Source organism: Myiozetetes cayanensis, unplaced genomic scaffold, assembly GCF_022539395.1.
Source record: "Myiozetetes cayanensis isolate MyiCay16 unplaced genomic scaffold, myiCay2020 scf2-11, whole genome shotgun sequence".
NCBI classification, from domain to species: domain Eukaryota; kingdom Metazoa; phylum Chordata; class Aves; order Passeriformes; family Tyrannidae; genus Myiozetetes; species Myiozetetes cayanensis.
The window spans coordinates 61,982,367-62,001,962 of record NW_026087411.1 but is presented as its reverse complement, the minus strand read 5'-3'; the positions used below and the strand labels follow the sequence as shown (position 1 = coordinate 62,001,962).

The 19,596-nt window shown below is 39.9% G+C and overlaps 1 protein-coding gene across 6 annotated transcripts in view; it reads left to right on the top strand.

Annotated features, from left to right (window-relative positions):
- NCOA7 (nuclear receptor coactivator 7) overlaps nt 1-19,596 on the top strand; it is a 91,869-nt gene that overhangs the window by 56,104 nt on the left and 16,169 nt on the right. For 4 of the 6 annotated variants that reach the window (XM_050314358.1, XM_050314360.1, XM_050314359.1 and 1 more), the window contains 7 exons: nt 8,457-8,536; nt 9,390-9,497; nt 10,916-11,017; nt 12,029-12,154; nt 14,525-14,709; nt 16,137-17,203; nt 18,559-18,727. In XM_050314358.1, the coding sequence (XP_050170315.1) occupies nt 8,457-8,536; nt 9,390-9,497; nt 10,916-11,017; nt 12,029-12,154; nt 14,525-14,709; nt 16,137-17,203; nt 18,559-18,727 (1,837 nt within the window). The remainder of the gene's footprint in view (nt 1-8,456; nt 8,537-9,389; nt 9,498-10,915; nt 11,018-12,028; nt 12,155-14,524; nt 14,710-16,136; nt 17,204-18,558; nt 18,728-19,596) is intronic. The other 2 variants (XM_050314362.1, XM_050314363.1) reach the window with 2 other exon arrangements.

Genomic DNA, 19,596 nt, shown 5'->3' with positions numbered 1-19,596 from the left:
GTTTGGTTGTGTCTGCAAGAACCTTGTGTACAGAATTGTGCCAGTTGCATCATGGGAACTTTGGCTTAAAAATTGTTATCAACTGTTCCCCGAAATGTGACTTGCAGAAATGAGATTATCTCTTACCTGTTTTTCTTTTTCATCTTGAAATGCAAACCACTCCTTTGGAGAGATGCTTAGGATAATTCTATTTTTGTACATTACATTCCCTAGGGACAAGCAAAATTATTTCTTGAAATCTAACCAGCTGTTTAAAAACAGCATTGGTGTGTTCTGCCTCAAACTCAAGTGGGAATGTGATTTTTGTTTTGATCCACAGACAGCTGAAGGTGATGTTTGCTCATGCACCCAGTCTATCTCTGAGAGGCCTAGGACATGAAACGTTTGCACAGTGTAGGTCATTTTCCATGCAACAGAAGAAAAGGATGTGCAACCAGTTTACTGAGGGGTAAAGAAATACAGATATGATCAATACAGCTGAGAGCTATTCTTCTGTCCAGACAATACATAACTTAACTTGTTCCTAATACGTATTTAGCGGCAAAGGCTGATCCTTATCAGACCTAACAAACATGTTAGTGGTCCCAAAGACTTCTCTGATTTTTCCATCTATGTTTACTGCTCTGTCAGAAACCTCTTACCTCTCAAAATAGCGTTGTCTTACCTGGTTTTGGCTGCAAGGGACACTTCACCCCCTGTCTTCATGTTCTTTCCTTCCTTCTTCCTCATGACTCGAAATATTCACATTGCAGATAGGCTATGTTGCATCTGCAGAAATGTGGGAAAGAGTTCTCTGGGAGTCACTCATCTCCCTTTTCCCCAGGGTAAGTTTCACAGGAGCTGGAGGCAGAGGTTGTCCTGCCTATCAGCATCCACTATTATCAGAGGATGAGTTTTGCAGTCTCCATCAGCAAGGCAAATGCATCTAGAATGGCTTTCTCTACAGCCTTGCTGCACTTGGACAGACATTGCTATGACCTATTTCTTAAGCTCTGGTCTGTATGTGCAAAAGTATGTCTGTTTCCTGTCTGATAAGAGATTATGAATTGATCTGCATCATACTTGTGTCTTCAGGCAGTCTTAGAGCAAATGCCAGGAACCCTTTACCTCTGCCTTTACTGGATATCCTCTGCATGTCCTTCCTGCTCACAGCACTGCACATTCCTCTCCTTTCAACTTCCCTTCTGACCATCACATTCAGTATAAAGAACCTTCTAGTCATCTGTCTTCAGTGCTTTTTCTGGGTGCTCAGTGACACACTATTTCAGCAGTACTCTGGTTTCAGTACATTTCAACTGTTGTCACACAGGACAGAGATTTCCAGCTGAGATTTAGAGCTAAAGCACTGTGCTGTTAACTGCATCTCACTGTTTCTTTACAATAATGTGTCATATTTTCCCCCTGACAGTTGGAATATGTGACCTCCCTATGAAATTGAGCGGAGGAGGTGTTTTTTGTATTCTACTTCCTCCTTCCCTCCCTTTTCCTAAACCTCAATGACCTTTAATCTAGGTATTTCCACTCCTTTTCAAGCAGATTGTCACAAATGAAACTTTGAATGCAGCAGTGCACATCTTGCCACCTTAAACACGAGAGCTGCTTAGCTGCCTGGAGCTTGACCCTCTTGATACGTGGCTCACCCCTCTGCACTGCCCCTGCAGGGCTTGTGTCTCCTACTAGGTGTCCACCTTGTTCAAGTGCCGGCAAAAAGGTGGCAGTGATGCTGCCACAATGTCTCCTTGCAAGGCTCCTGGTGGTAGGAGCTCTGCTGCAGGGGGTTCTTAGCCCTTGCTCAGCTGGACGGCTTTCTGGGTGTCCTATTGCTCAGTAATACCTCATTGCCCAAGTGCAGGTGGTGTCTGTCCTCCAGCCCTGTGCGTGGCTGTGGGGGAAGGATGGCAAAGGGTCCTTTGTTGCTTTGACTGTAGCAGGAACAAGTCACTTCACATTTTATTGCAGTGTATTCAAGTGGTAACAAACTTTTAAACATGAACCATGTAGCATCTCTTTGTCCTTCTGCAAAGGAGCTAAAGCCACATTCTGGGGACGAAGAAGTTAACTAAAAGGGAATTTAAGTTCCTTGGAAATAATTGCAATTTTTCATGTAGAAGTTGAAATATATGAATATTATATGAATACCAATAGCGAAATTCTCATTGAATTGTACCTTTAAATACCTTATAGCAGGAGTTACTACTTTTTTTTATATCAGTTCTTTGAACTACTTGTCACTTTTCGTTTAGGCTCTGTATTTCTGGAGATCTCTATTCCTTTGAAAGACTTGCTTGGAAAATAATTAGTGGAGAATCAGGTTTTATTGAGGAGAGAGAGAAGTTGTTCAAGGCATGGATACTTCAGAATCACGTGCCAGGATTTGTACTGATCAGGGAATTGCTATTTTCCTATGGCAGAAATTTCACTGGTGAAGGAGCACATGTGTAGTCATAATGAATGACAGCTGCCTTTTTGTTTCGAGTGGCTTCAGCAGTAGTGAAGGAGGAAACCAAACAATAATATGATTCAATAGAGTAAAATATGCAGAAGTAAAGGTGAGGGCTTGTCAGGAGACTACAGGGAAAGTGGGAAGCAGAACAGAAAAAGACACCTGAATTGGTGAGAAGGTATAGGGATTTTTTTTTCTTCTCTTTTAATATGGTAGCAGTACACTTCCCAAATCTGAGCAGGGAATGTTTCTGTCTAACTCACTGATTTTCTTCAGGGAAATAGGTCTAATCAGATAGCCAAAAAACCTTTTTATGGATGTGCCCCTTAGCTGCTGCAGCTGCCTAAAGGAGGGAATGGACCTGGGATAATGTCTGTTTCAGAGGCTGCTGCGTCCTCTGGAAAGTGTTGAAACGTTAGAGTGGGTGGGAAGTGTCCTAAACCAAGAATGTGGCTGGCACCTGTGGTGGTGGGGTTCACTCACACGTGACAGGAGCTGAAAGAAGAACTTTTTATTTTAAACTAATAATTGCAATGTGAATGCTGTTTGGTTCACTTTGGGAGTCATGGGAAGAAACAGAGAGGTGCTTTAAGTCGCAAATCATCCTATACACAACTCTGCACATAACAGAATTGCTGAAAGTTATTAAAAAGTCAGTGTAGAAAGTAGAAATGGAAAAAATTCTTCAGACAGACTGATTTGTCATCCTTCTCTACCATCCCAAGCAAGACTTTCATATTCTTGAGATTTCTACATTTCTCCGGAATGACTTAAGCGATACTAACTGCATCTCTGTTAACGTAATTGATATTAGGTCTCATTCACTGATAAGAGAACTACCCTGGGAACCCTTGTTTGTTTAACTTCTTATCAGTACTCTGGTTAGGTTACTCTGCGTGATAACTCTTCTCCCCTGAATTTATTGCATTTTAGATTCTTTTAAGCTGCCTGCAGGTTTTCACTCCTTTGTCCCAATGCTTGGCTAGACTGTAGTAATATAGTTTTATTACATCTAACAAATCTGTCATAGAGGTGTAGGACTGGAATGTCCTAAAACCACAGTGACGTACTGTGCAGAGTGGAAAAGTATGACTGCTGTGTGATGTGGGAAAATTACCAGATTTAAGGAAACCCTCGTTATGTCACCAGCACAAATTAATAATTTTTTTTTCATATCCTAAAGTCTGTGTTTGGTTTTACTTCATCCATCTTAAAAAGGATATAGTAGGGGAAGAAAAACTAACAAGAAGGACTACCTGTGTGGTCAGAGAAATTGGAAAGAGTAAAAGTATTGGCCTGAAAAAGTGAAATAAATAAGAAAAGATATTGGAAATCTGTGACATCCTGAATGGTATGCAGAAGGTGAATGATGACTTGTTCACCCTTAAAATAACATTAATTACAATGCTTAATGAAATTAAGTATGAAGTACCAGAAGGGAAGCACTAATTTACATAGCTCATCATGGAAGCGATAATTTATGTAGCACAACATGGGGTTCATTGGCACAGGGCTGGTGTGGAGGTCTTGAAGGGACAGGGCAGCTGAGTGAATGCTCTGCACTACTCTGGGAAATGTATGATTTCTAGAAGCCAAGGGGACTAGTCAGGGGAAAGATTCATCTTATTTACATGCAACCTAAGTCTTTGATAAGACAGAGATTAATGAGTAAAATGGACTTTTGCACTAAGTATGCCATTGCCTCTGTCCTTTCAATGTACTGAGTTTGTTTGCCAGGTGTGGGAAATGGTCAGTCCTTTGGCCCGTTGTTTACTTCAGCATTCCTGCCAGGCTACCAGACATCAGGACCTGGCTTGGGACCTGTCAGGCGTGTTCAGCTGTCACTGCCAGGACTGTGAAACCTTGCACTGATTTTGGCTGGCAGTAGGTTAGTCTGTGACACCGGTGGTGATGGTATTGTACATCAGTGTGGGCAGCCCCAGAGTCTGCTGATGCTCCTTGACCTATACTATCTACTTATAGAGCTATTTACACAGTTGCAGAGGTGTAATTCTCCTATCATGCGTCAAGGTCTTTTGGATGATAAACTGATTAACCTCTTTATCATACTGCTTCAATAGTTGCTGTCCAAATTACTCTTAGGTAACTGGTTTTTGTAAGGTTTCCCATAGCACTGCTAAATGAAATGTGAAGAGTCTGCTAGGAAACTGAGCTACAAATATATCATTAAGAGCAGAAAAATTCCCATTCTAGACCTGTCTGTTTTCAGTAGGCCTGTATTTCCTTGCCTGTTCCCTCTTGGCATTTTTCTTCTCTCTGCTCATTATTTTACTATTTTTACATAATTCCTATTTTGCATGATTCCTGGAACCACAGAGGGTTTAGTCCACCCACACTGTCCTTTTCCTAAAAATGCAGTGTTATCAAATTTGCATTAACACCTAGTAACTTCTCATTGTCGTGCAATCCCATCTCCAGTGTACATGCAGTGCAGAAAAACTTGAGAGGCAGAACCATGAGTCACTTCACCACTAAGCACATGTTCAAAAAGTAGCCAGTGGCAGTTGTTTAAAAGCCTGTGGAGCTCTTCATCTAGTTCTGCCTGAAAGAAATGTGGTTTCTGAGGAACTCCATCATGCCTGCATATACTCTGGGTGCCTTTGGGACTCCTACTAGAGCTAGTTGCCTTCAGAGCATGTCAGAAAACGACTGACTCCCTGATGGAGAAATGAGAGACGATATAGGAACTGGAGAAATGGTATATGGTGGTGTGCTTAGCCAGGCTACCCACTCACTCTGCTGTAAACCATTCACGTAGGGCACAGTTTGTGACCTTGGCCTCACTACATGTACAGTATGTGGAGCTTAGCAGTACCTGTCAAATTAAATGGATTCATTGTGATTTTTTTTTTATTCTGAAGGTCTGAACTTTTTAATTCATGATTTTAGATCTTTATATGCACAATTAAAAATATAGACTAGTTAAGACTTTGCACTATTCAAATTGATATGATGTGGTTTTGGATTGCCCAAGCCTGTCTGGTAGTTAGGCTCAAGTATAGGAACAGTGTACAGAGCCCCTTGTTGTTGGGGTAGGAAAAAGGAAAGGGAATAGAGGGTAGAAGGAAAAAGCATTCAAACAGAAAGTGTAAGGTTTTCAGTTCACAGACTGTGACTGCTTCTTTTAGTCTGTAGCTAAACAGGCTATACAACATTTATTCTTGCACATAGATATGCAAGAAAAGCAAGTGTCTAATTGTTCAACTCATTTAGGATTTATTAACGTTTATTGGCAAAAGGCAGACTGTATTATGTTTAGTCTAAACAGCTTGTCTTTTGAACTTCTTTTCTTGTCTGTATGGTTTGGGTTTTCAACTATGTGTGCATATTTAGTTCACTCTTCTGTATTGCACCATGCTTGTGTTTAGGACCCTACTAAACAGTCTCACAGTCCTATCAACCAAGAACTAGAGCATATTGTATGTCTCCTCTGAATACAGCATTTTAAGTTATAGCTTTTCACTGGATAGTATTTTTTAATCTCCAGACTTTACAGTCCGTGCAATTAGGGGGACCTGGAAAATACAGTGTATTTCACAGGGGGACAGAGAGAGGTGTCCTACCTGCCAGGGATGAAACTGTAGGGGAGAAAGTTGTCTGTATTGCTGTTTTGTGGTCATCTTTTGCCACAGTGGCATAGTTGCTGTCATGCTCAGATCTTAGTCACAATTTCTAAAGACAAAACTTTGGAACAAAAAGTTTAGCTAAAACCAAGCATCATAAGCTCTTCAGAGAAACTGGTTTTATTGCATATTATTATTTCTCCCATCCACACCCAGACTTAAACTTTTTCACATTCAACAGGTACAAAATCTCTCCTCTACATCTGTCTGGGCTAATTTACTTCCACACCTTCAAGGTCATACTGGTGCATGTCTAGTTAGTGTGAAATAATTGCTCTTAACTGTTTCCTACCTTGTGTACTGTTCAGACATAAGTAAAGGTTAAAATATCTGAAAATTTGACTACTTTTTCCAGCTTAGACCAAATAATTTACTAGAAGATGAAGTCTACCTATAAACCTTTCTTTTCTTTCTCCCGTGATAGGTTGCAAACAGCTTAGGTGGTTTGCCTGCATGGGTGTGATATGTAGTTCTAGTTATCCTGGAGTAACCAAAGTTGTACCTCCTATTAGCACAAAAGAGTGTAAACTCACTCTGTTAATGGGGGGAACTTCTTCAGGCAACATTGTGCCATATTGGCAGTTGTAAGTAGATAATGGATAAAGAAAACATCCAATATTTGTCACTTTTTTTGTCTGTCATATTGTCATTTTGTTTCTGGTCGTTTAACATTGTGCCCTACTAATGCTATCTTTACATGTTTTTCCCATCCTTCACCACAGACTGCTTTGACTTTGATCAAAGGAAGGTGGTGAAACAATGGTAAAAATACAAATGGTCAGGAAAAAGTTTCACTGTGGGTCTCCAGTCTCGGAGGTGAAATAACTGAGATGATTGAGTGATGCTCTGTCCCAAAATGCCATCAGATAAAAGCCAGCATCATCCTGATCTTTCTCTTTCTACCTCTGTCCTTCATGCCAGGTGTACTATCCACATGTATTCAATTGTGTATGTTTCGTCCCTACATGCTTTCTGCCTCTGTTGTATCCCTAACCAGTGCACTTCTCAACACTACATCCCTGGCAGGTAGGGAGTGGGATGAGCTGGCAGTAACACCTGGATGTATGTTTGGGGCTCTTGTGAGTCTCTTCTGACTGAAGGAGATGGTCCCTCTGGTAGCCTCTGGGAGACACTGCGGCAGCACTGCAGCATTAATCTTACTGTGGACACGGTCCAGCAGAAGGATCAGGTGCACCATGATTCTGGGCCCCTCCTTGTTTCTTGTGTACATTACAGTGGGGCAGGCCAGTCCTCGCCCTTCTTTTTACTATCTGCCTCTTGCTCTCTGGAAATAGCAAAGGTTGCAGCAAAGCCTGAATGCAAGTCAGAAGCCCTGCGCTGCCATTCCCTGTCCTTTCCCTCCTGATCTTCCAGAGCTGCCAGTTTGGACCACAGGAACGGTCGTCCCAGAAGGACAGCACCTCTGGGTTCTTGGTTCTGGCTGCTGGTTTTGCTGGGTCCAGCCTTGCCTTGTCTTCTCCCCTCTCCCCATCTTGTCCAGGCTGCAGCAACCTGTCGGAGGCAGCAGGACCTTTGTAACTGGTCAGAGTGATCAGGCTGGGTGAGCGGGGCAGCCATGAATTGCCTCACCGTGCCCCATCCCCACTCCTGGAGCTGGGGCTGCATGCTGCCCTCACCTCCCCCAGGTATGCGGGGCTGGGGCTGGCTGTAGAAGGTAAGACTCAGGGAGCTTGGGCTGGCTGGGCAGCTGGCATCCTTCCTGATCCTTGACTTCACTCACCCACTGCTGTAGGAAGAACTGGAACTCTCTATCTTGCTCGTGCTGCTGAGAGCTCATGAGTGCCTTTTGGGTCCTGCAAGGGATTCTGCAAGTGCAATGGGTTTTGTACTGCAGCTGATAGGAAACGTCTTCTGCACGAGCTTTGTGCTTTCTCATGCTTGACTGTATACATCAATGTTTTGCAGAACTCTTGGCATACTTTTAGCTTCAGAGTTTAAAATAGTATTTAAATATAATGTACTTGTGGTGAAGTGGTGATTAACCAGTTTTTGTTGTGTTTGTACCAAGGCAATAGCAGTGTGTCCGTTTATCTGCTGCTACAAAGTACTGGTATTCAACAGCTGAATTGCGTAGGAATCACAGAGAAAAACAGAGGAGCAGTACTGTGTTGATATGGTATAATGTATACATTACTCTTGCAGAGTTCCTGAATGATTACTAAATCTGCTGTACTTGATGAAGTTTTGCTTGCCTTACAATGCAATTTTAAGGCCTAATAGGTATTTTTAATGTGTTCTCTTGTTCCTGTTCACAGCTCCTATTTGTACATCCTGTAGATCACTTTCAAAACATACTGAAAAACAAACATCTTGAAAGTCAATTACTTGAATTTTTTTTTGCTCTTTAGATGACAATCAAAACAAAACCAATGAAAAGAAAGAGAAGAAAATGGTTTCTCAGAAACCCCATGGTACCATAGAATACACTGTAAGTATTGGTTTGTGGTGTGTTCATATCTGCTTTTTTAAACTGGAGCTGTTGAGGTCAAGAGGGAGGCAGTGGCACAAAACTGAAAGCACTTAGTGAGTAATTTTGAAGTTCAAACCTGTCTCAATAGGGATTGCTCCCAAATATCATTGTGTGGGGAGAGCTAAGCTGATGTCCTGAATCTCTGTTCAGTCTAGGTCTTCTGCCTTTTCTTGTGGCTGCCAATTCTATTTTTACTTGTGCATTATAGCTCTGTAGTAGGGCAATTGTTTTGTTATTCTGAAAAATGCTTCCATTCCACAGTATTGCTAAGGTCATCAAGTGGTTGGCCTGTGCTTGGTCTCGAGATGATGAGACCTCTTTGGCTAAGCTGGAGCAGGGCAGCAGTGTGCTGCTGTGGCAGCTCAGAGGACTAGCTCTGCCCAGAAAGTCTGTGTGAGCTGTCAGGACCCTTAAGAGGGACTGCACTCAACTCTGTATCATGCAGAGCTACTGTGGAAGGTGAACAGCACAAATGCCTGACGTGCTGTGACTGCCGGAGGTGTAGTGAACTTTGCAGTGTTTGACCTTGCTCTCCTTGCCAGACCAGTTCTAAATGCAGTGGTGCTGCCTTAAGGCTTTAACAGAAAAGGAGAGGGACATCTGTAACACCTATGCATTTTATCTACTGTACAGTATGAAAGAATAGTTCTGTCTTTTTTTTTTTTTATACTGGTTTATCCCTTAAGCTGTTAAATAGAGGGTGTGTTGAGGTCATCAAGTCTGTTGCCTGAAAACAGTCTGTTAGGTGGGTTTGGTTCAGCTGGTGTGCTGAATGTTTTCACTATATCTTAAGCTTCAACTCTTTCTTCAGGCTGGAAATCAGGACACCATAAACAGCATAGCATTAAAGTTTAACATCACCCCAAACAAGCTTGTGGAGCTCAATAAGCTTTTCACGCAGACAATTGTGCCAGGCCAGGTAAATCTTTTATTTATTTGGGGGGGTTTAATACCTGAAACATGATTATTTGCTGTGTATTTAAAAGCTTTTTAGTACTTAGATGTATCTTGTAGGTACTTGAATAAAAGGATAAGGGACAGTAATTTAAAGCCCTCCCTCAAAGTGAAACTCAGTAGATCATTCCTTGGAGCGGGGGTGAAGGGAGAGCTTTGTAATTGCCATATCTGGCTTGTTGTTTATGTGCTGTCACTAAAGCTTAAAGATGACTCTAAAGCTTAAGAAGGTAATACAGCTGTTGCAAGGGAGTTGAATTTTTGGCAAGTCTAAATAAATGCAGAATATAATGCATTAAAGAATTAGAAAGTTAGATACAGAAATTGAAATGGCTTTTTGCCATTATGTTGGGAATGAGTCAGTCTCCTGTAAGATAAGAAATAAATGGAGAGAGACTGTTTTTAGGAGAGTCAAGTAACAGAAATGGAAATGAGACTAACACATGGTTCATGAAGAGCAGATCTCTACTTCTGCTTCACAAGACACGAAGAGATTGAAGTGTCCTTATTTGCATATAGGGAAACTGAGGCACAGAGAAACAGCTTGACTTGCCTAAGAATACCCAGCAGACAAAAGCTGGGATAAGGAAAATAGTTTCATTTTTCTGAACGTTTTTAGTTTAAAACTAAACTGTGAACACTTTTTTAAATTTAGAAATATCTTTCTTTGCTCTGAGACTTGGAAGAGATGACTGTTTTTATTTGGGATGGAGGTCCGAAGCTGTATTGCCATTCTAGTACTGCTGTACTAAAAATCTGTAGTGTTCACTGTGAGGGAATGGGAAAATTCAAACAAAGCATTGCATTTTTATACACACTTATATTAGAATTGTACATTCTGGATTTTTTTCTTACAACAGTTGTGGTACATGCTAAAATGCTGCTTCATATAAAGAATATTTTCCTAGATTTGGAGATGCAAGTATGTTTTTGGAAACAGACAACACATAGTGAAATGTTATAAACTTCTAGCACTAAAAATGACTCTTTTTTCAGCAATGGCCTTCACTTTAGACCAGAATTTGTTTTTACAAGTTAATGGTTATTAATAGTAATTTTGCAGTACTTGTTTTCTAGTTGGTGGTAGTTGCAAGACAACCTGGGATTGCAAATCTCGGGGGAGGAAAAAAGGAGATTCTCAATCTGTGGAACATGTTTTAATTTTTTGCCTGTACTGCAAAACAAAATGTAGAGCTAGATCCTGCAATTGCATGTGCCCCATTATCACCACCTATGAAGGGCTCTAGAATAAGTAGTTGTTAAGGAGTGCATTGCAGTCACGAGTGATTAATATTGTGATGTCTTTCTAGAAGAATGTAGTATTTATATTGAATAACCTTTTACAGCTTGTGCCTTACTGTTTTGAAATGTGTTTGTATTTAGATTCTCTTTGTGCCAGAGACAAGCGCTGCAAGGCTGTCGTCTTTTAGTCCTGGTGCTCCTGTTTCTCCTTCATCGTCAGATGCTGAATATGATAAACTCCCTGTAAGTCAAACATGGGTTCACTGGTCTTAAACTCTCAAAATATTTTTCGATTCTGAAGCTGAAATTCAAGGCTGTGTAAATAGCAGTGTTTTGAGGTTACAGGCCTTGTGTGTAGTGTATTGTGTAAAATTAATTTGCTGTACTACAAAATTTACCATATCTTAAAAAAATTCCAAAGTAAGGAAATTCTTTTTGAGCTTAGGAACCTATTACAACTTCAGTTGGGCCCGGAGTCTATCAAAACAACTGAAAATAGTCCAGTGTGTAATTTTTAAAGAATAGGAAGTTAAATATGAAAAATTATTTGGTGTTTCACACTGGAGATTTTTATGCTGCTCTGCAGTCCAGAGTCTTGAATCCTGCATTGGGATCCTTGAACAGAGAGGCTCTTAGTTTAGTCTGAGCAGTCAGTTTCTTTCTAGTTAATATTATGTCAGTACCCATATCTAGACTTGTCTTTAGACAAGACTGCAGGATTTTTATCTTTGTGAAATGCTTTGGCACAGCTGATCTTAAATTTTCTTTTGAAGGGTGATTGGCCATGATGATTTTTAGATAGTAGTTTTAGGCGGTTTAGCTGCCTTTAACATCTTCAATATCGTCTGATGTAGAAGTAATTAGTTAATTCAAATCCATAACTAATGAAAAGGAAAGTGGAGAGAAGCTTGGAGTGAACAACTGTGTTTAACCTTAGCCTTATGCCTCTGTGCCACTTGCACGGGAATCACACCAGTGCTCTGTGAGCAGAGGTCTTCAGTGTAGATGATGTGGCAGGGCAGGCCTACCACAATTTCTTACCTGTTGTTTATATGGAGATTTTTTTTAATGTTACAAGGGTTTTTTTCCATACAGGATGCTGTGGGAAGTGAACATACACACATACATGACCACTGCTTTTCTTCCTTAAGCAAAAGGAAAATAGTTGTTTGAACCTGGCCTTTTAGTTTTTCAAAATCTAAAAGCATATTATTCTGGTCCTGTTGCTCTTCACTGAACTTTTTCTTTTCTAAGGATGCTGATTTGGCAAGAAAGGCTTTCAAACCAGTTGAGAGAGTCTTGTCCTCTACTTCAGAAGAGGATGAGCCTGTGGTTGTCAAATTTTTAAAAATGAATTGTCGTTACTTCACAGATGGTAAGGTAGGTGAAACCTGATTTCTGGGCATTGTTTGGGATTCTTTAAAAGCAAAATCTCTTTGGATAAGTGAGAGATGAATAGTGGGGGAATCAAATGTGCTCCATGTTTTTAAAGAATGTAAATGTTATCTTGGCTTTATCTGTTACTGCTGTGCTTATTGATACTGTGATAATGTGCTGTATAATTTTGTTCTTTCAGTTGTTTAATTTCTTATGCTAAGATCTTTATGAAAGAATGACTCTTCTACCCGTTACCATTCTCTTACTACTATGTCTTATCCAATTATCTGTGTAAGAGTGCATTGCTATAGAGTGCATAGAGAGAGAAAACTGCACTTCAGATTTATGACATGTCAGGATTAGTTGTCCAAGTTCCATCAAATTGTGCAACAGCTTTATAAAATGAGTACATGCCAATCTATTTCATTTATGACTTGAAGATAAATTTTAACTATTCCTAGACCAGTGTTTCCAAATATGTCCATGTTGCTTTTGCACTTTCTAATTATTTTTGAGCAAGCCCTAATAAAAAGATTGAATATTGCTTTATACAACCTTTTCTTTCTGTTTTTTGTAAGCATTCTTCTAATATATGTGTACCCACCAGGACTGCAAACCCTAAATTACAGCAGCTGTTTTAGAAGCGAAGGCACAAAGCTTGGGTAGTATTTTAACCTGCTTTTCTTCTCAAGGTTGCAAGACACTGTCTTCTTGAACTGCCTACTTTGATATATCTACTCTTGTTGACTCTGGTTTCAGTTAGATGTCTGCATGTTTGGGTTTTCAAATTCTCTGGAATTTATAACACTGGATATGCTAATCATTGTCATTTCAACGTATTTTTTCCCTTCGTCCTGACTAAGATGGATGTGTTTACACCTACAGTTTCTGGCTTCAGTGGATGTAGACTGTATTTAACCACTCTGCAATTTTGCAGTCTGCTGTTTTGTAGAAAGTAATAGAGAACTACTTGATGTCTCGCATGTAAATGAGGGCAGTACCGTTGCTTTGTGTGTGATTCTTGTTAGGTGCAGAGGATACAGATTGCCAGTTTTATGGCTGCGGGCCTGAAAAAGTAACTTGCAGTCAGAACAATTTAAAGTGGGATGGCTTCTTTGCCAGCGTAGCTAAAATCCCTTGTTGTCTTGCTTCCTGCATTGGGAAGCACGGCCTGTTGATGTATTGTCCTTCTGGCTAACTAGAGATACAGGCATGGGGGAGAAGTCTCTGCACTTGGCTTCATTTCTTTGACCCAAACACAAACCAGGCTTGTGAACTGAGTCATACAGGAGAAGCAAATGGGAAATATGTACAGACTTTGCTTTAAAGAGGAGCAGGCATTCATGTACTCACTTGCTAGTGCCAAGCCATCAGTTTGACATCTTACTCATTAAAAAAAAACAAAACAAAACAAAAAACACCCCACAAAACAAAAAACACCAAAAAACCTGAAGCAAACCGAGCTTGTTGTATTTTACCTGTCTATTTGTGAGCCTTCCTTGGCTTGCCTTGCAGATGACCTTGAATAGTTAATAGTATCTGCAGTGTGGGTCATTCCAGTTGATCTGTAGCTCCTGTTTGTCAGTTGTCACGATTTACACACAGCTTCTACGTTGGTGTGGTGAATTTTGTAATTCGTCTGAAAGAGAGGGTTCAGGAGAGAGACATTGGAAATCATCTTTAAAAATGGTCAGTTGCCATGAATTGATGTTGAATAATGGCTGATGCAACCTCTTTCAAATCCATGACTAGAGGACGTTTTGAAGAATTAAATATGTCCTCTACAACTGTGCAAAATATGCGTGCATCAGCAGTAGAAGCTACCTCTAGTTTGGGGAGAAGATCTCTCATATCAGATCCCTATATAGAGAAGCTTTTTGCATGTACCTCTGGGAGAGCAGATCAAGGAGACTATAGTGTAGCTTAGCATAGTAGCCTGGACATTTCCACAAATAAGACTGCATTCAGGTGTGCTGGTTGCATGTAAATTCATGTATCAAATGAAGATGGCTGCATTTAGAATAAAATGCTACATCCTTTAAAAAAAAAAAATCCACTAATCTATTTTGTTAGAGATTGATTAACAATCACATTTTTGTCTTGTTGTAATCAGACATGAAAGTTGAATAATTCAGATGTTCTTCCTTACCTGCCAGGAACTTGGATGTTACTAAGACACTTTTTTCTTTGTTCTCCTTACAATGTCTGACTTGATGCAATTGGAAAACAGAATGATTTGTTAGCAAAGATTGCATGACACAGTATAAAGAGACAGGAAAGAGGTTTTGGTTTTTAGGATAGTAGCCTAAAATCCAATAATAAATGATAAGTGCATTATATGTGATGTACTAACTCTTTCTTCTCCTATTTTAGGGCGTAGTTGGAGGAGTCATGATAGTAACTCCAAACAATATCATGTTTGACCCACATAAGTCTGATCCTCTGGTAATTGAGAATGGCTGTGAAGAATATGGGCTCATCTGCCCCATGGAAGAGGTTGTCTCAATAGCTCTCTACAATGACATCTCTCACATGAAGATCAAAGATGCATTGCCATCGTAAGGAGTGTTCTTCCCTGACCTTATGTTTATAGATTTTCAGTAAGGGGGCATGGAAAAGGGGCAGGGGAGGGGGGAATGGAGGGGAAGAGTTTTAATGCAACAGAGTAAAAACAGGGGAGGAAAGTGCCAGCAAAGGAATCATTCACTTGTGTTGTTCTTGCGCTTTCTTTTGCCACTAAAGTGCCATTAAAGGCAAATCGGTATGCATATGAGAACCAAAGTGCAAAGGAGACCAGTACAAACCAGTAATTAATAAAAGCATTGGTGGCATGCTGTGGTTGGGCCCTTGCACTGACCTGTCTTTAGGGCTATTTCAGTGGAAGCGAATAGGGTTAGATTTGGACCAATATTGTGTTACCAGGGCTGTTCTGAGAAGAGTTTTTAAAACTTTTAAAGATAACAACACCTTAATTGCCACCTTCAGGACTTACGGAAATGTCAGTCTGTGGAATACTTGTATTTCAAACCAGAAATGCATCAATATTTATAATCTGTAATACTTAATAGACTTTCTGGCGTGAGCTACTTTCATTTATGCACAGACCAGGCACTGCTTATGTATTTGTTCTAAGCAAGGTTTTGTTCTTACAGGCAATACCTGTTTGATCAGTGGAATTCATCAACTTCCCTCCATTTTCTCATTTCGAGAAAACCCTTCCAGATACTTGTTATTCTCATTACTAGAGTGTTTAGTAACTTCTTAGTAACCTTTAAGTGATGGGGATCTTGCATTCTCATTCACCTTAAGACTTTTAGCAGTAATGAAGAGCTCAAGTTTTATGATGATAGATTTTTTTTCTGAATTTTCCATTTTGAAATGTTTTATGTTTGTCCTGCTTTAAAAAGAAATGTTTGGGGAAGCTGCACTGAAACAGTGTGTTCGAGTAATGGAGACAAATAAAAGGAAAAAAACACCAACTCTGTTGCCTGTTACTGTTTTGCAGTAAACATGTTCCAACAGGACACAACTTATCTCCAATTTGCTTTTTCTCAAAAATACGTTTGTACTGACTAGGGAAGCATGGGTGGTTGTAGAGGTTGACTCATTGTCAGATTTGGGAAATTACAGTATTAATATGATTTGAATTAAATCCCAGCAGCTAAAGACATGTCCTGTGATTTTCTGTTACTGAACTTCTGTTGACTTGCACATTGTTATTACACGTGTACCATTTCTTCACCCATGTGGCATATTCTGCCAAGTGGTTTACTCATTTTATTTTGGTATTATCCTTTCAGCATTTTTCTCTATTTTCTTTAAAGTCACTTATTTTCAGTATTATATGTTTATTTTGGAGAAAATAATTTTTCATTGAGTTTCACAGTTTAAGTTCATGTATTATTTAGTTTTTCTTTTCATTTTTTTTTTTATGTTTACATTTTGCTTTTAACATCCTATGTGCACCCATCATTTCCCCTGACAGTGACATACCAAAGGATCTTTGTCCTCTGTACAGGCCAGGAGAGTGGGAAGACCTATCCTCTGAGAAAGATATCAATCCTTTCAGCAAATTCAAATCCCTTAACAAGGAAAAGAGGCAACAGAATGGGGATCCATCCATTGCTCTGGGCTCCAAACAGATAAAGCCTTCAGATAAGGAAAGGTCTGCTGATTTTGAAGTTCTTCAGTCATCTGAGAGTACAGGCTCAATCAAATCAAATTCTGTGGAGTTTCCCAACAATGTCACTGCCACTGAACATTTGGAAAAGTTTGCTGTGGATCCATGTGCCAAGGACCCTTCTGGGGAAAAAAATGCTTCAGATATCAAAACCAAAGAAAAATCACTTTTAGGAGAAGGAGAGGATGAATTCATTGAGCTGGAAAAGACATCATCTCATATGGATAGAGGGTTGGACAGGAAAATCTCAGTAACGGAAGGCTTGCTGGCAGATCCTAGGGACTTGGGGAGAACTAAGCAGCAGGTAACCAAACCTACTCCAGAAGTCCAGGAGCACTTGGCAGTTGATTCCTTGGAAAAAAAGGACAGTGTTGAACCTAAAGCTGACTTAGACTTAGAGCTATGTGAAAAGCAAGATGTTATTCCAGAAGTAAACAAATGTGTCAGTTCCCCGACAGGTAAGGTGGAGACTGCATTGGACACTAAGAAAGAGCTAGAGAAAGATAAACTTATTGAATTTTACCTCAATAAAGATGGGAATGGGTCTCAGTCATCTGAAGACTTACACAAGGCTGAAATCCAGAAAGGTGAAAACAATAAAGCAATTGGCATAGACCTTACACTTAGCTGTTCAAAGTCCCAAGCTAATGAAGTCCATACAGTTAAAAGTATGGAGCTTGATTCCTGCTGTGTTGAAAGGAAAGCATCTTCATTAGAAATCAGCTCAGCAGCAGCAGAGGAAAAGAACCTGAAAGAGTCTGTGGACTCTTCCTTAGTACCAGCTATAGACAACACCTGTCAAGAAACACAGTTAGACAATCAATCAGAAATCAGACTGTGGCTGCTGCAGAAAATTCAAGTGCCAATTGAAGGTAGGTCGCTGGTTATCCTTGTTTCCTCTGAGACTTGGACAGCATTATGATGGTAACCTTTGAATTTATTGCATTCTGCTCTTAATTTCCTCTTTCCCTGGTCTCTTTTTTACTCTTGTACACTTCATTTTTATATTATCTGCTGTCTCCAAATTCTCTAAACTTCTAGTTTGCTAAGTAGCTTGTGTGTTCTTCCCATATTCAGTGATCACTGTTTATATAATCTTTATATAATCTTTACTTCTGTTTGCTGGGTTTAAGGAGAAGAGTGAAATGTCATCGAGTTTCACTATTGACAAGGACACTTCATGGCCTATGAATTGTCACTCTATAATGGTAACCTCATTGAAGTCTGTCAGTGTATTTCTGAGAGTATCCAAAGTAGTAGTGCATTACTCTAAGACAGGTTACCAGAGTATTCTTGACACTGTTTGTGTATGTCAGGAGTCTTTCATGCTATGGAAACCCTTAAGTGATAAATGGAAATATATGTAGAGTCTTACTGAGTGATGTTTTTTCCTGATTGTCATTGTGTTATCACAAAGTTCAGGCTACTTCTGGAAAGCATATAACAAAATGAAATTTTGGTTCAGATAGTGTGCACACATACTACCATTTCTACCTGGTGCTTCCAAGCACTTGTCTATCCTGGATCATTGATGCTCCTCTCTTGGTAATTTAATGAACCTATGGACATACCCTTGATCTATATCAGGTGGAGGGGACAATTAGAGTGTAAGTCTTTATTTTAAAAACAGTAGTTCTTAAAATTATTTTCCTTTCTTTCAGAAGGGCTTATATCTTGCTAGTTATATTTGGCTGTATGTGTATTCCTAAAATGAAGAAGGCAACTTCAGTGTGATTGAGGCTAGAGTTTAATAAGCAGGGGTTTTTTCACACAAGCAATTTAAGGAGCTTAAACTGCTCTTAGGCTTGGCCCTGCCTTGTGCAAATAAAAGGTGCTTATATGGCTGTCTGACCTTCAGAATTGAGAAACCCATTAGGCTTTTTGTGTGTGTGTGTGCATAAAGGATTACCCCTGAGCTGGGTGTGTTTCCAGGACCCAGTTCAAGCACTGTACCCTTTACTTGTCTACTTCATGTTGCAGGCAGCACCCAACGTGGTCATCTTACCTGTTTGCTTTACAGGGTTATTCTGTACATAGCTTTGGAGCTGAGGGAGATATAGTTTAGGATGAATGTGGACTATTAAACCAGTTGTGCTATTAAGTCAGGTGTAATTCTGTGGATGATGCTTCCGAGTATTCCTTTGCACAAGATTTGTCACAGTGTTTTATCAGCCACAGTTTTTGTACTTTTCCTGTAAGCAACCTGTTTCTTTTGTGTCTCATTCAGATATGCTTCCTTCAAAAGAGGAGAAGAGCAAGACTCCTCCAATGTTTCTGTGCATTAAAGTAGGCAAGCCTATGAGAAAGTCCTTTGTGTCTCAGAACACCACTGTGTCTCAGCAGTACAGTAAAAAGATAAAGCAACCAGAGTACTGGTTTGCTGTTCCTCGGGAAAGGTAAGCTGCAGTCCTCTTAGCACAAAAACCTGACTGTCCATTACTTTTTAAATGTATAGTGCTTTCTAGAGTTGAATCTGATCTTCCCTATGTGGGCCAAGGTGTGAAATGCAGCAGGGATACTGAGATTACGAGAGGGGTACCCTCATTTCATTGCATGCCAGAAACAAAGCAGTGTTTGTTGCTGGTCTAACACAGTTCCCAATGAGAAGGAAGAAAGGTTCAGGTGCCACTTGAAGATGGAAAGAGGAGTGTATGTGCAGCTAACATGTGATAAAAGAACTGAAGGATGGTCTGGATTTCAACTGTAGTCTAGAAAGTGAGGGAAAGGGGTAAAGGGGAGCAGTACCTGGAGAGGCAAGGAATCCACTAAGGTGTCAGTGCTAAAATAACCCCAAGTATTTCACATCAGCAAAGGGCATTATGTGGGAAAAGCGAGACACTCCTTAACTAAACAGGTGTGATTATTTCTCCCTTCAGGCCTGTAAAAAACAGTCTCTTCACAATAAAATTGAGGAACGTAAATGTTTTCTGTTCCTGTAGATGTGTATTTACCTAGTGCTATAGCAAAAAGCAAAACGACAAACTAGAGAAGTGAAGGTCTGTGACTTTCCACGTAAATCACCCAAGAATTTTCACTGTCTTTGAGGAATCAAATCCCTGATCCTTGTTTTCCTAGAAGGCAGCTAGAGCAATTCTCTGGTCTCTTGATGAACCAAAGTCAGTGATTTTGGTGAGTTAGATACCAGGAAGGAGGAAACTGAACCTGTGATCCATCTCAGAGGTGTTTATTTAAGATACAGTCAATCTTTTCTTTTTTTAATAATTTTTATTTAAGAATTTTAATTTCAAATATATAACATTTATGT